The 14,901-nt window shown below is 57.6% G+C and overlaps 1 protein-coding gene across 2 annotated transcripts in view; it reads left to right on the top strand.

Annotated features, from left to right (window-relative positions):
* The window catches only part of LOC117641343 (scavenger receptor class B member 1), a 51,938-nt gene extending 39,883 nt beyond the window's left edge, over positions 1-12,055 (top strand). For both annotated transcript variants that reach the window (XM_034378581.1, XM_034378580.1), the window contains 9 exons: positions 5,484-5,575; positions 6,873-7,033; positions 7,640-7,781; positions 7,868-8,074; positions 9,021-9,247; positions 9,323-9,489; positions 9,568-9,689; positions 9,766-9,891; positions 9,978-12,055. In XM_034378581.1, coding sequence (XP_034234472.1) covers positions 5,484-5,575; positions 6,873-7,033; positions 7,640-7,781; positions 7,868-8,074; positions 9,021-9,247; positions 9,323-9,489; positions 9,568-9,689; positions 9,766-9,891; positions 9,978-10,253 — 1,520 coding nt within the window. In that variant the 3' untranslated portion in view covers positions 10,254-12,055. The remainder of the gene's footprint in view (positions 1-5,483; positions 5,576-6,872; positions 7,034-7,639; positions 7,782-7,867; positions 8,075-9,020; positions 9,248-9,322; positions 9,490-9,567; positions 9,690-9,765; positions 9,892-9,977) is intronic.
* The last annotated feature ends 2,846 nt before the right edge of the window (positions 12,056-14,901 follow it).

Raw genomic sequence — 14,901 nt, 5'->3', positions numbered from 1 at the left:
CGAGAGAGACGGGGAGCGCCGCCCGGCCCGTGCAGGTACCTGCGGCGCTGCGGCACCGGGCGGACGGGACAGGTAGCTCCGACGGTTGGCTTCGGGTACCCTCCCCACTCATTGGCTTGCGCGTAGCGGACACTTGGATACCTTTGCCGGTCCCCTCGGTCCCCTCTCTCCGCCGGCCGGCCATCTCCCTTCGCGGCGTTCCGCTCGCTGCATGCATGAGGGCTTCCCGGAGCCATGCCCGGCCATGCCCGGCCATGCCGGCGCGCTGCTTCTCCTCGGGCAGCGCGACAGTGGCTCGCCCGTTTTCGGCGGCGTGCGGTTCTTCATTGATTGCGGCTTGCCGGCCACTTTTTCCCCTGCCGGCGGCCTGGCCGTGTCCTTGCTTTGTTCCCGAGTGGCTCCACTTTTTTACAGTGAAGGCGCGCGGCGCTCTTTCCTGAAATATCCTGGCGCCGCGGACGCTATCCATCGGCGCCGTCCTGCCCTGCCTGCCCTATCACGAGGGGGAGGGAGGGGGTCGCTGGCGGCCCGCGAGTCCGTGAGAAGCGGCCCGGCGCCCCGCGACGCCCAGCCCTTGCTGCAATTCCGTCGTGATGAGGGGGGAGGCGGTCGCGGGCGTCCGTCAGGGCGGACAGGAGGGTCTCGGCGTTGCCGGGCGTTGCCGGGCGCCTCGCCCTTGCCCTTGGCGGCTGATTGGAACCCCACCCCCCATGGCGCGCTCGTGGCCAGGCACAGGCACTAGGCCGCCGTCCGCAGAGTGTGACGGCGGTGACGCGCGTCTAGCCGTCACGGTTGCGCGGCCAGGCCGGCTGCATTCCGCTGCCTGCCAGGGTTTTGTGTGTCTTCTTGATCCGGGGGAATCCGGGCTGAGGCCGCAAAGCGACGCGCCAGGCCGCCAGGCCCTTGGCAGGGCTCGTCGCCGCGCTCGCTGCTGCTGTGGTTTGCTGTGGATGTCGCTGTGATGCGGTTTGCGTAAGACGAGGTGGCGCTGCCGGCGGCCCCAGCGGGGAGTGACGGTACTAACGTCTGCCCTTGCAGCCCGCGTTGTAACCCCTGTCCGTCCAGTGCTCAGGCGTCGCCGCAGCAGTGTATACTACAGTGTGCAAACGGACAGTGCGCGCGTGACGCGGATGCACTCAGGCGATGACATCGACAACGCGCAAAGCGGCGAGGCGACGGTCGATCTGATGGGCGCGATGCATCCGTGCCGTTTTGTATTCCGTATCGGCGGCGCTTTTAAGGCTGTGATGGCTTTTCCCTGTCTGCCGCGGCGGCGTGCATGACGCTGTCCACCTCGGAGCTCCCCGATGAGCACAAGTACGCGCCAAAGGAGGAAAATGCCACACGCGTCGCGGCCCGTGGGAACGCAGCAGCGAGTCCGGAGAGTCGCTTCGCGCCGTCTCCCTCGCACCCGTGCGCGACGCCCCGCCGGTGCGAGAGAGTCGGGGCGACGGGACGAGTCTTCGGGATCGGTCCGCGGGACCGCGCGGTGCGCCGCGGTGTCCTTGCGACCGGCACACTGACACGGATCCTCCGCGTGGGCGGGCAGGCCGGCCGTCCTGGCGGCGCGAATCGAAAGGACAGGGAAGTCCCTGCGGTTCCACACCAGTTGGCCGGCCGAGCGCTGCTGCCCTTCCTGGTCGCTTCGGCGCGCTTCGGCGTTCGTCCCTCGGCCGCCGACCCGGCCCACATTGCGGTGCCGAAGCCCTCCACCCCGTCCCTCTGTCTCTCTCGCACCCCTCCGGGACGCCCCATGAGTGTGACGGTGGGGCCCTCGGCGGTTCGTCTAGGCGATGGCCTGCCGGCAACCTTCGCACGGTTGTCTCCTTTTCGAGTCTGAAAAGCGTTAGCATCGTATAACCGGGAGGGGAAAAAAATTAGCGTTCATAACGCCCGTGTGCTATGCTAAACTCCGTCTTGAGGAAACTGGTTTTTTTTTCTTCCACTCGCGCCGCGTCACCGGTTTGCCTTGCCGAATGATTAAAGATTGGCCGAGCGGCGCGCGGTGACGCGGTGGTGCCTCGGTGACGCCCCGCGCTCCAAATCGGCGATCGGGCCGCGCGTGCCGCGTGCCTTTTCGGCCGCCTTGGCGTAATTCTTTACCCTCCTCGCGTGTGCCGCTCCCCGTTCTCTTTCCAAAACTCTCCTCGGGATTCGGGGAGGTCTGACGGCTAGCTGTGCATACATGTCGGCGTATTGTTCGATTTTAAAGCCGTTCCCGCGGGAAGGCCTGCCGCCCGGTCGCTGCACACTTCACGCTGCACGCGAGTGGCAGGGAGGCCGTGCTAGGGGAGGCCCTTGGTGGGCTGCTGGAGCTGGAGCCGCCTGGTTGCGTGTGCGATTTTCGGGATAGGCGTGCCTGCAGCCGAAGAAAGCAGGGCACGGTGAGTCATGGGCCCTGCCCTGCCCTGCCCTGCCCTGCCCTGCCCCCTTGAAAGGCGTCGACCTAACCGCCGTGCCCGGCCACGGACATGCCCAATGAATGACCACCCCCCCCCCCCCCCGCCTTTGTTGCTCCGGGGACCCAGGGTCCTCCAGGCACCTGCCCGTCGAAGTCGAACTGGCTGGCGCTCACCCCGACGCCAGAAGCCCGGCGGAGGCGGACAAAACTCCGCACGCGTTTTGAGCTCCACAGTCGCTAAATGGGACTCGAACCGAACGTGTGACCCCACCACTGGATTGCTCTCCGAACGAGGAATCCATTGGTGGGGTCACACGTTCGTTTCGAGGCCTGTTTAGCGACTCGGGAGCTCAAAACGCGTCTAGAGTTTTGTCTGCCTCCACCGGTCTTCTGGCCCACTGTGCGATGGCTCGGAGTCCGGGACAGCTCGGGACAGTGATTGCGATTGAACTGCCACCCACTCCGCCCACTCCACTGCGAGCGCTGCAAGCGTGTTTGCACTACTTGTTTGCCGGTGACTCACGAAGCGACTGCGAGTCGAGTCAAGTGACTCACTGGCTGCCGACAGGAAGCTCGGTGAAGCTCGGCCCGCGACGCAGCGGAGCAGCGCGTCTCGGCGGCGTTCGATCTTCGGCCCGGAGATGCTCCCCGTGCTGCGTTACGCCACCCTCGCCTCGCGGGGGACGCCCTCACCGGCCCAGCGTAGCCCAGCGGACCGCCCATTCCAAACCGCAGCAGCGCTTTGGTCGCTCTGTCTCTGTCGCTCTCAAGGGACGGAGACGGACCGCCCGCGTGGCCCCCACGTGCGGTGAATTAGCGGGTCGGACTGGCGCACATTAGACTGGCCGGCGGCGGGGGCGGCGCCCGGGTTCCCACGCGATTGGCCCGTTTGCCGTTTGGCGGTGCAGTCGGGCCGAGATTTGGGCCGCATGCCGGGCATGCCGCGCGGAGGGAAAGTCCTTGGGGTGCGCGCCGCGAGCACAGCCACCACACCGTGTTGCTTTGGAAAACGCTGCGACACTGTGCGGCGTCGCGTCGGCCTCTTTAATTCGGTCAAGAAAGGCGGCAGTCAGCTGGCGGCGTCGGCATGGCTCTGCCTCGCGCTGCAGTGTGCTGGCGAGGCGGTTCGCGGGTCGCGCTTTTGCCTCGCGCCCCGCCCGGGAGTCGCGGTTGTCGCACTGCCTCTCTCGCACCGAGACGGGACGTCCCGAGAGTGCGAGAGAGGCAGCGATGCAGAGGACCCTCGGAATCCGTCTGGTGTCGCTGGCGGCAGTGCCTGAGAACGGCGGCGCGGTCATTGTGCCCCGCGCCTCCGCGGTGGCTCGGCTCGGCTCGGCTCGGCTCGTTCCCAGTGTCCATGAACTACATAACACTGTCCCGCTTTTTAATATGTTGTCGCGGCCGTGGCGGCGGAGAGCGCAGACCTTTCTCTCGTCGACATTTGCGTGTCCGGGGGCGCCGGGCGACGCCCTGCTCGAGACCGTCGCCCTCCACCGCCTCGCCGGCGGCGCCACACCGGAAGTGCAAGGACGGCCCGCCGGAAACGGCAGGCCGCGCGGCACCGCGAGAACCGCGGCCCAGCTGGGGATCCACTACACCAGAGTTGTTCTGGTATTTTTTTCGGAGGGTTATTTCTTTTTATTTGCATTTTGTTTTTGCCTTGTTCCCGCTGCGAAGCGGCCACATCCCGCTACGGCTCTTCCCCGTCGTAAAGTGCGCGGCCGCTCCCTTTTGAGGTTTCTTTGGCGCGCGCGGGGCCGTCGGGGCCGCCGTCGTCGGGGGCCATACACCGCGGGACACATGGGCGCCTCGGCGGGCGCCGTGTTGGCTAACGGTGCAGCGATCAGCTGATGAGATGCGCGCCGCCCCCTCCAGCCCCGCCGCCCACGCCCCCCTGGCGGGGCAGGCCAGGCCGCGGCTGGTGGCGCATTCTTGCGTTGGCCGCGCCGAGCCACGCCGCGTCTCCGAATGCTGCAACGAAACGTGGCGCATGCGAACGGCGCGGCCACCATGAGGAGGCAGCAGGGAAATGGAGACCAGTCGCATTTTCGACCGGGGGCTTTCGCTCCAGCCGCAGGAGTCTGGCGTGTGTGCGGCTGGCACACTGGCTGGCTGGCTGGCCGGGCAGCGGGCGGCGTATCTGGGTCAGGCAAGCAGGCGGCCGGGCAGGCAGTCCCTTGGCCAGTGTGGGCACACGGCGCACGAGAGCGGGCAGGCAGCGGGACCAGCATGGGGACCAGGCCGGTCGGACGGCCCAACGCGAGTGTGCGGACTGCGCGGCCCGACGGGGACCTCGGCCACTCTCTGGGGCAGCGGGGATGCCGACGACAGGTGGTCCACGGCCCGTCCGCGGCCCGTCCGTCGCTTTGACGCTTTGGCATCTGGTGACTTGAGCGAAATAAAAAGCGAAAGTGCTGCAGCGGGCGGCCGGTAGTGCCACGGAGTGCCAGGGAGTGCAGACGTCAACGACGTTCTCGCCGTGCTCGCCGCGCTGGCCGCCGGTGGGAATGGCTGGCGGTGCAACGCCGCGAATCTGCTGCCCTACATGTGTTCGGAATGCCCGCTGCGCCGCGATGCGCGCACAGTGCACCGATGACGTCATCCCACTATTGTTCCTGTCTGTTGGATCTGAATACGCTCCTCGCCGATGGGGGCCGATGGCGGCGATGGCAGGCGGAGGCACCCGACCCGTCGCTGTGAGCAACACTCGGAACGCGAGGCGTTGTTTGCGCAGAGCGGAGTCCCCCGGGGCCGCCACGCCGCGCCACGCCGGCCGATGGATGGCCCGATGCTGGACGGCGAATCGATGCCGAATGCACCTGTGGCATTAGAACTCGAGGCGGGGGTTGTTCTGCGCCGAACGCCCGTGCGGCCCTCGGCTTTCGGCCCTCGGCCCTCGGCTTTCGGCCCTCGGCTTTCGGCTCCGGGTCGAACACTGGAGTGCGATTGCGGGCCGCGATTCGCGTCGTTGTCGCGCCGGCAGCGCAGCACGCCAAGCCTTACTCAACACGCGCCGCGCCCCTCGCCGGCTTATTGTCCTCGCGGCCATTTCGGCTAATCACTGCTTGCGTTTTGGTTGCAGGGTTCGTGGTGGTCGTGTCGCTAGGCCTTCTCATATTCGGCGCCATCGTCGCCGCCTTCTTCACGTCATGGGTCGACCTGTTCATCGAAGGAGTGAGTATTTTTTTTTCCCCTGACTTTGAACCGTCTTTGTCTTTTTGTCCCTCGCCGCCGCACATTCACATTGGAATGGCCGCTTATTCAGATTGAGCGCGCCTCAGCGGCCGCGAGGCTCCGCCGCTCGTTAGCGAGACAATCGCGCTCTTTTTAAAATAAATAAGTATGCCGAAAAAAAGAAGTAATCGAGAGAATCTGCGTTCCCTGTTCCTCGCCGTGGCGGTGACGAGCGGCCGCAGTCTGCGCGTGCAGACCGGAGTGCACCGCGCGCGCCGCCTTGGAAAGCTTCCCACAATCATTCGCGCTGCGGCTTAGCGCGCCCGCGCAGGCAAGCGGTTAATTTATTTGTACCTTTTTTTTTCATTTTAACCGTCTGGAATTTCATATAAGGGCCGGCGCTGTCCGCCGCCAAGGCCGTGACCCTAGGCGGAGATGCCTGCGGAGCGGAGGCATCCCATAATTGTCTGGCGTGTGCATGTGTGTTGCATCACGCCCCCCCCCCCTCTCGCCCCCTCTTCCACCGCCGCGGTCGCGGGGACGGGGTGTCGAAAAGCGGGTGACGTAAGGCGCGCTCGGGTTCACGCCGCCCTTCGAGGCGCCCTAGACGGCCCTCGACGGAACTAAGCGGCCGAGAGTTCGCGCCACTGGTCCGGCCAGGCGGCCCTTGCCCGTCGGACGCCTAGCATTGGCCCACCTGTTTGGGCGGGTTTAACAAGACCAAGACCGCAGCGGCGCGGCCTCGGGTAAACTAACTCGGGCGGGGCGCCTGCGAGGTAGGCATCACGGGGACGGCGCTGTTCGGCGGGGCGGCCCGCCCTGCGGCCGGCGGGCGCCTCGCCGCGGGGCATCGCGCTGCGACAGTGTGACAGTCGCTGTCGGCCGGTCGCATCTTATCTCAATCTCAGGCTCGGCGTTTGCGTTCAAGTCTCTGGCTTCGGCTTCGGCACCGGCTCGGCCGGGACGAGCCTCTTCGGCCGGGGGTCGCCGTCGACGGCGGCCGCCAAGGCGAGCGAAGCGAGAGCCCTCCTTTCTCGAGGAAAGCGGACCATGGCGCTCGGCGGGCGGCAGGGACGAGGAATGCCTGTTTTACGCGGGAAATTAGCGTTTCCGCTCTGCGCGGGACGAAGTGCAAAAAGGGGGGGGGCACTCCGAGCGGCCGGCCAGCATCTCTATTCATGCCGTTTTTGCGACTTTGCGACGCCGCTTCGGCTGTTTTATGGTCCGCGGACACATGCGCCTACACTGCCCTACTGTCTGCCCGTCTTAACCGATGTTTTTGTTTTCCCCCCCGCAGGAAATCGTGCTGAAGAATGGCTCGCAGACGTTCGACTGGTGGAGGAAGCCGCCCGTGCACCCCGTCATGCGGGTGTACATCTACAACGTGACGAACGCGGACGCCTTCCTGAACAACGCGGAGAAGCCCATCCTCAATGAGCTGGGCCCCTACGTCTACGTGTAAGTGGCTCTTGTTCTTGTTGTCGGGCGCGGATCCAGTGGGGGCATAATCCCCCCCCTTTTTTTGGGTCCATGCACAGCCATCTGAAAGCCGCACTTTGCGTCTGTAAGTTGGCCAAAAGTATTGGCTGCCCCTCCCGGGCCGGCCCTGGATCCGCCACTACTTGTTGTGGTGCTGGCGGCCGACCGGCTGGGCTGGCCCTGCTGCCGCTGGACTGGTTCTTGACGCGGGGGAATTCGGCCGTGCTATTATAACGTCGTTTCTCGCGGTCCCTGGGCGGAACTTCCGGGCATTTCGCCGATGTAGCGTGACGTCACTCTCACGAAGGTCATTACCAAGGCCTGCCGCCCCGCGCCCCGCCCGCCCCTTGCCCCCAGTGGTGACTTAGCGGCCGATGTGCCGATAAGCTGCATTGATCCGCCAAAAGCCAGGGCCACGCCGGGCCATTCAGAAGAATCGTTTGCTCGCCCTGTCTCTGTCGCACTCATGGCGCACTCCGTGCAGGTGTGCGAGAGAGAGAGAGTGCTCTGGATCACACGACGTGGTGGTTGGCGCACCGTTGCCAGGGACACCTTTGTCACCAGGGCTTCTGTTTTGTGTCGCAGGGAGACTTGGGAGAAGGTGGCGGTGGCCTTCAACGACAATGGCACCGTGTCCTTCCAGCAGAAGAAGGTGTTCAAGTTCGACGCGGAGCAGAGCGTTGGCGACATCGAGGACATGGTGGTGGTCCCGAACATCCCCATGCTGGTGAGTGCCCCGCACCGCGTTGACGTGGCCACGGCTGACGTGTCGCTGACTCGCTGACGGTGCTGTTTCTGTTTTTGTCGATGCAGAGCGCAACCTCCCAGTCCAAGCACGCGGCCCGGTTCCTCCGACTCGCCATGGCCTCCATCATGGACATCCTCAAGATCAAGCCCTTCGTGGAGGTGTCTGTCGGCCAGCTGCTGTGGGGCTACGAGGACCCGCTGCTCAAGCTCGCCAAGGACGTGGTGCCCAAGGAGCAGAAGCTGCCCTATGAGGAGTTCGGCCTCATGTACGGGGTGAGTCGCAGTGCAGTGGCAGCGGATGGGGTTCCGATCGATCTTGTCAAACTGTCCGTATACTCCCACTTTAGGAAATCGCTTGCCTTCCAGATAGGTCACGGTGCGCGTCCGCAGTGCGCGCCTTAGTTTAAGCCTTGCAGCTTCTGATGGCCGGTTTGGCGGACTGGGTGTGCTGGGTGTTTCCCTGACTGGTTGTGTTGTGCTAGCTGCGCTCCGTGGCCGCCATGAAGGGCATCTCGGACGCGGGCGCGCTGGTGGCGTCGCTGCCGCTGCGCAACATCATCCAGGTGGTGGCCGACGGCCTGGACATCATCCTGGGCGCGCCGCGCTCCCGCAAGCCCACCGTCATCATGAGGGTCCCCGTGGCCACGGCCGGCATGTTCAAGGACCCCCGCCGCGCGCGGCCGCGCCCCTTCAAGCAGCCCGGCAACTTCGGCGTCTGCAGACCGGTACTCGCCCGAGCCGGAGCCGGCAGTGGCTGGCTGGCTGGGTGGCACCTTGTCGCGTGGCAGTGGAGGCGCCGCTAGATTTTCTTTTTGCATTCCGTCTCCTCCACGCTTGTCTTGCTACTCCTGCACGGGATTTGCCCTTTGTCGCAGCTACAAGAGTGTTTTTACTTTATTTATTTGTTGCAGTATTTTTTTTAAATACCTAGTGTTTTATTTGATTTTTTTGATTACTTTTTAGTGCATGCCAGCACCAGCTCGTTTTGTTTGTGACTCACTGGAGTTTTTCGGTTTTTGCATGGTTTTCTCACAGTCCAAGCTGCTCACAATATTACTGTACTAGTGCAGTATTTTTTTGTTTTTGTCTATTGTAATTACTTGAAATTTCTTAGTGTTTTGTTTTTGTTTTGAAAAATTCTGTTTCCTCTTTTTAGCGTTGCATTGTCTAAGAAGCTCGTTGTTAATGTGTGTACTGACATGTTGTTTCTGTTCTCCAGAAAAACGGAACTGCCAAGGAGGTGGTGACGATCTTCACTGGAGCAAGTGATATTACCCGCTATGGACTCATTGACCGATTCGACGGCAAATCCGCTCTTCCCCACTGGAAGACCGACGAATGCAACCGCATTAATGGCTCTGATGGTTCCATTTTCCCTCCTCACATTACAAAGAACACTACCCTTTATGTGTACGACAAAGACATGTGCCGTCTTCTTCCTTTGAGGTAAGTTTAAATTTTGGCCAAGTTTTATTTTTTACATTTAATATGATGCAATAAATGAATCATTCGTGTTCTTAGGTACCTGCGTGATGTGGTTACCAATGGTGGTGTGAATGGCTACCGGTTCACCCCCCCTGAGAATGTCTTTGCTGAACCTGCCATCAATCCTGAAAATGATTGTTTCTGCCCCACTGGACCCCCTTGCGCGCCTCATGGCCTCATGAACGTTTCCTTCTGCCAATATGGTATGTGCCAGGCATGGATAGTTGAGCTCTGAAAGGGTATTTGTAAAATCCTAATGTTTCAATTTTTGTTTCCCTTAGACTCTCCAATCATGTTGTCATTCCCCCACTTCTACCTGGCTGACCCTAAGCTGAGAGACGCTGTCATTGGCGTGGACGCCCCTGACCCAGAGAAGCACAGATTGTACATTGATGTTCACCCTGTAAGTTGCCTTCCGATACGGGTTTGACCTCAGTCGCTTTCCATGTGCAGTTTTAACTCAATTTTATCTTTTGCAGAAAATGGGAACAGCCCTTGGTGCCAGAGCTAGAGTACAGATCAACCTTGCTGTGAGCCAAGTAGTCGACATTAAGCAGGTGGCCACATTCCCTGACATTGTTTTCCCCATCATGTGGTTTGAAGACGTAAGTTTCTGTAAAACTCTTTTATCCTTTTACTTTGCTCTATTTTGTTGACTTCATTACTTACCACTTTTAATGCTTTGTTTCAGGGTATTGATGGTCTTCCTGAAGAAGTCACTGGGTTATTGGCTCTAGCTCAAAATGTTCCTCCAGTAGCAAGATCAGCACTGATGTACGGGCTTTTCATTCTTGGTGGGCTCTTACTTATCTTAGCTGTTGGATGTTTGGTCAGATCATCTGGTAGACAAGAAACCCTAAATCTAGAAGGAACTCAACATTATGCAAAACCCAATGAGAAGAATGGAAAGAATCACTCCAATGGAAAGTCGCTTGAAACCCGCACAAATCCTGCTTTTGAGCAATAGGTTGTGAATCTCTTTTCGAGAAAGACTCCCGTCCTTTAATCTGATCTAATTGGATTGATGTGTGTTCAAAGGAGAAAGCAAAATTGAAATTTGAAGTGACAGAGCATAACTAATTTGACGATTGAAAATGACGTAATTTTTATATCCAAATGACAAGATCAGTTTGAATCAGCAATCGGCAGTTCCTGTTCACTTCATGTGCACATTTTTGCCATTTCAATTTTATGTTTTCCTTTTATTTTTAAAAATATCCTGTACCTGTGCATTGCAATGGTAGAACTTTAATTTTCAGATATTTAAACTTTTTTTTAAAGATGTGCTGTAATGTTTACAAAGCATGGAGAGGGAGATAAACTGTAAGCATTAGGTCGTATAAATACAACAACCTAATACTTACAAAATTTGTGGTGCCATTGTGATTTATATGAAGTCACTGCGAGGTGTCTAGCACTCCAGAGATGCATTGTACCCATTGTGTGCAATATATATTTTCTGAATCTAAATTTGACTGGTAAAGTACTTAAAATATTTTCATGAATGGGACCATGACATTCCTTCTAGTTCAAAGCAGTGGTTTTACTATGTCATTCAATTTCTGTGGGTAACTGGACTTAATCTTCACTCCTAGTGAAGAAGTGGAGCCTATTCTAGCTCTTCTACAATTTTTTAAATTCTAAATTCTTGCCCACAGCTTTGGGAACTTAAGTGCTTCATATCTAGTGATCACTTATAAAACAAAAATTGTAAATTGGATTGTGATTGTGTGCATGTCATTGTTTGACATGTCCACTTGTGAGATGTGATGTTATTGTCTTAGGTACTACTTCTGTTAAGTCTTTGATTTAATCTTGTATTTTCTTTCGGCAGCTGTCCATGCAGATTTTTATAGCTCCGTTTTAATTTTATTGTATTATGTATTGTATGTTTTAATGTTGTCACTCCTTGAAGATCAGTTTTCATACTTTTCTCTTAATGATAGAATTTCTGATTCTTCAGTCCCTTAAATTATTACTCAAAAACATGGAGATTAATGAAGTGCTCATAAATTATGACTTGAGTCGCATGTTGCACACTTTTACTAAAGTTCAATATTAATTGTGTTAGTGAAATGGTTACAATTTCTGCTTTAAGCAGGTATATGAATTTGCTCAAGTATGTAGTTATTTTCAGATGTTTACTTAACATTTTTTACTGATTCCACATTATTGTACGTGTTAGATCGTATTTCCCCTGTACCCCGTCGTCTTGCCTCTTGCAAAATTTGAGAACACACGCCTGTTTGTACAGAACAGTTCTAATGAAATCTATAGACACCTTGTTTTTCACTATTGTAGATAATCTTTTGGGAAATTCATCTTGTTCAATTTGTATCATTTTGTCCAGAGGCCTTGTATTATAAGTATTGCATGAATGAAAATTAGTGTTATTTTATTGTAGGATAAGAAAGCAGGAGTAAGTTTTAGTGGAACATTACTCCTCGAGAAAGAACTTTATTCGCAGGAATATAGGTATGATAATTATTTGTGAAACAAAAGCCGTCCAAATTTGAAGGAGTGTACATTATGATTTTGTGTGATCTTGTAATTTGTTGGCTCGCTTTTCAGCATTTAAACTTGTTAATTGGATATTTTTGTGGCTCTGTTTGGTTTTGTTTCATTTGCCCTCTCTTGTTAGTCTAAAGAAGTGCATCGAAACACGGACCAAGTAAATTGTTGAAAAGATAAAAATTGTTGTATTTGCCATATGTCAGATTGATTACTGTTTTAAAAAAGGAAATAAAATGTAGACTGTTTGTCTTTTTATATGAGAATGCACTTATTTACCTGCCAGACTAGCCTGACCTACACGAATCACGATGGTAGAATAAGTTGGAAAGAAACGGAACAGGCCGAGCGCCGGGTAGGTAGGCCTCCCAACTGACACGCAGGGCTGGGATTCCCTGCCTGTTCCGGTTCCCGCCATCTGCCACAGTGGTTCGTCCTCTCTCCGCTAGAGCGCGCTCGCATTGCTGTCGTCGAGCTCGCTCCCGAGCACCCCTGCACGCACTTCGCCCTTGCGCCGCAAGAGGGCGACACTGTGTCGCACTTGCAGTGTGAGATGGGTTTCCCTTTTGGAAGCTGAAATCGAATCCGACCATGATACGTACGGAGGGAGACTCGCGAAATGCAAAATTTGACACAAAACTAAGAATAAGTTAGGGCTCCGCACTACGGGGAAGGCCACCTGAGGAACCAACCCTCGGCTGCATGTTGGTACTAGTACACGAATTGCGGGAACACTCTACGCCCGATTTTCTGTTCAATCGCTGTCTCTTATTTAAAAGCTCCATAATCACTTTCGCACGTGACACAAGGGAAAAAAGCCAGCAAATTGCATCTTTTATTTTATTTTTTTGGTAAAAACGATCTTTACCCATTTTTTTACCCACCTCGATCTCGATGGTAGAGCTAGTTAATAACTTTGCGAGGACAGGGGAAGGCCCCCGAATGTCTGCCAATGGCACACGGAAAGCATAATAATATAATATACGACAATGGAATACAGAAAACAATGGCACGCACTCGCACGCACGCACGCACTCGCACGCAGCCTCCCTAATGTAATGGGCCCGAATGGGGCATGAAATCCCAAGTTTAACGCACCCTTCGCTCCTGACGCCGCACCGCACCCGCCCCACCCCCACCCCGCCCCGCCCGGGTCCACGCCGGACTCCCAGTCCCAGTCCCCGCAGCCTCGCAGATTCATTCAGCCTGGGACGGAATCACGGAGCAATTATGGGTGTGACAGATTTCATGGAACCCCTTAAAGCTCCCCTCCCCTCCCTCCCCCCTCCTCCCCCTCCACCTTCCCTGCGTCCGCCGCGCCGTGTCGAAAGTCCATTGGCGCCATTGGCCAGAGATTCCACGATTCCCCGCGGCGTTGCGACGCGTTGCGTGGTTGCGTGTGCACATGCATATGTGAATGTGCGAAGGAGTGCGAGGTGAAAAGGAGGGGCAAGGGAGGGGAGGGGGAGGGGAGGGGGAAGGGGAAGGAGAGATTGAGACAGTAAGGGGTAGGGTCGTGGCGCCGCTTGCTGCTGTGCTGTATATATATGAGGTGTCAATAGCAGGTGCCGCCCCAGGGCCTCACGACACCCCCACTCTCCCTCGCACACACACAAACACACAAACACGTGCCTGCGCGCGCGCACACACACACACACACACACACAGTTCTTATCCGTTTCGTCACAGCAACCGACGCCAAACTCTTAATTTAAAAAGCAATAATTGGGGCGATGAATGGCAAGACGAGGGGCGGATCCGTTGACCTGCCTCTCAGCTGACTTTCCCGTACTTTCTATCCAAGAAATATCGAACACCGGCCTGTGCACATATCATTCAGAAAATATCATATCAATGTTCTCTTTGGACATGTTCTTTTGGAAAGGCCATGCTGCAATATTGCTCCCAAGCGGCTGAAGCGGCAGCTAAGTAGCCGACGTGGCCCTTAGCCGAAGTGGCCGAAGTGGGCGAAGTGGCCGAAGTGGCCGAAGTAGGCAAAGTGGCCGAAGTGGGCGAAGTGGGCGAAGTGGGCGAAGTGGGCGAAGAGCCCGAAGCGGCCGAAAGTGGCTGAAGCACGTCGTTTACGGTTTACGGGCCGGAGATGGCCGTTGCTAGCCCAAGCAGGCGGCACACACGGCACAACACAACACGACGCGGCGCCGCACCCCGCACCCCGCGCCCCGCGGACTGCAGACAGAGGGGAAGGGGTGGGGGAGCAGGCATGGAATCATTGTCGCAAATGTGAGAAAGCAGATAGATTTTAACGTGGAGCAGGTTCGTGGTGGAATGAAAGAACATTCGTCTTTTTCCCGTTGGGCACTGTGAGAGCCCAGCCGAGCGCACACACATGCCTACAGCACCGTCAGCGTCTCAGCCCCCTCGCCCTCCCCTTCGCCCTCCCTTTCCCCGGGGCCCAATCGGAACCGCACTGATATAGGCATCGCGCCCCGCAGAGGGGGATCAAAAAGTCGAGCAAAAGGACGGACACACGGCACACGGCACTCGGGCCGCTGCGAAGGGCTGCAGATAAATCAGAGCCGGGGGCGGGCGGGGGCGGGCGGGGGCGGACGACCGGCGTGTTGCCGCAGTCGCTGCTATCATATTGATCAGAGACATCTGCTGCCGCCAGAGTGCCAGTGCCGGCGACCGGGCCGGCAGCCCTCGGCAGCCCCCGGCAGCCCCCGCACCGCAACGGCCGCGGTGCCGCCTCGCTCTTTATTGGATCGAATACGACACGGATATCATGTGAAGATTGGCCGGGCCCGCTTTCGGCTAGGGCTGGGCGCCGGCAGCGCCGGCAGTGCAGTGACGCAGTGACGACTGGGAACGGGGATGGGATGGAATGGGAGGATGGGAACTGGGGAGACGGGGACGGGAAGGCGCGAAGTCCAAAGCCACGGGAAGCTAGCGCCGTGCGGGGTAGGCAGGGCCCCCTCTGCCGTGCACGCCGTGCTGCCTACCCGGCGGAGCGCGGGCGCTGAGGCTGCTGGCTTGTCTCGACTTGAGGGGTTTGATGGTCGTGTGGCGTTTCGGGCGGAACGAGGTGCAGCCACAAAAGTACGCATGAATTCCCAAGATGCGCTGCACTTTCAGAGTCCAAAGGG

This window comes from Thrips palmi, unplaced genomic scaffold, assembly GCF_012932325.1.
Source record: "Thrips palmi isolate BJ-2018 unplaced genomic scaffold, TpBJ-2018v1 HiC_scaffold_15, whole genome shotgun sequence".
NCBI classification, from domain to species: Eukaryota; Metazoa; Arthropoda; class Insecta; order Thysanoptera; family Thripidae; genus Thrips; species Thrips palmi.
Note: the sequence above shows the minus strand (reverse complement) of the source record. Positions and strands in the feature narration are given on the sequence as shown.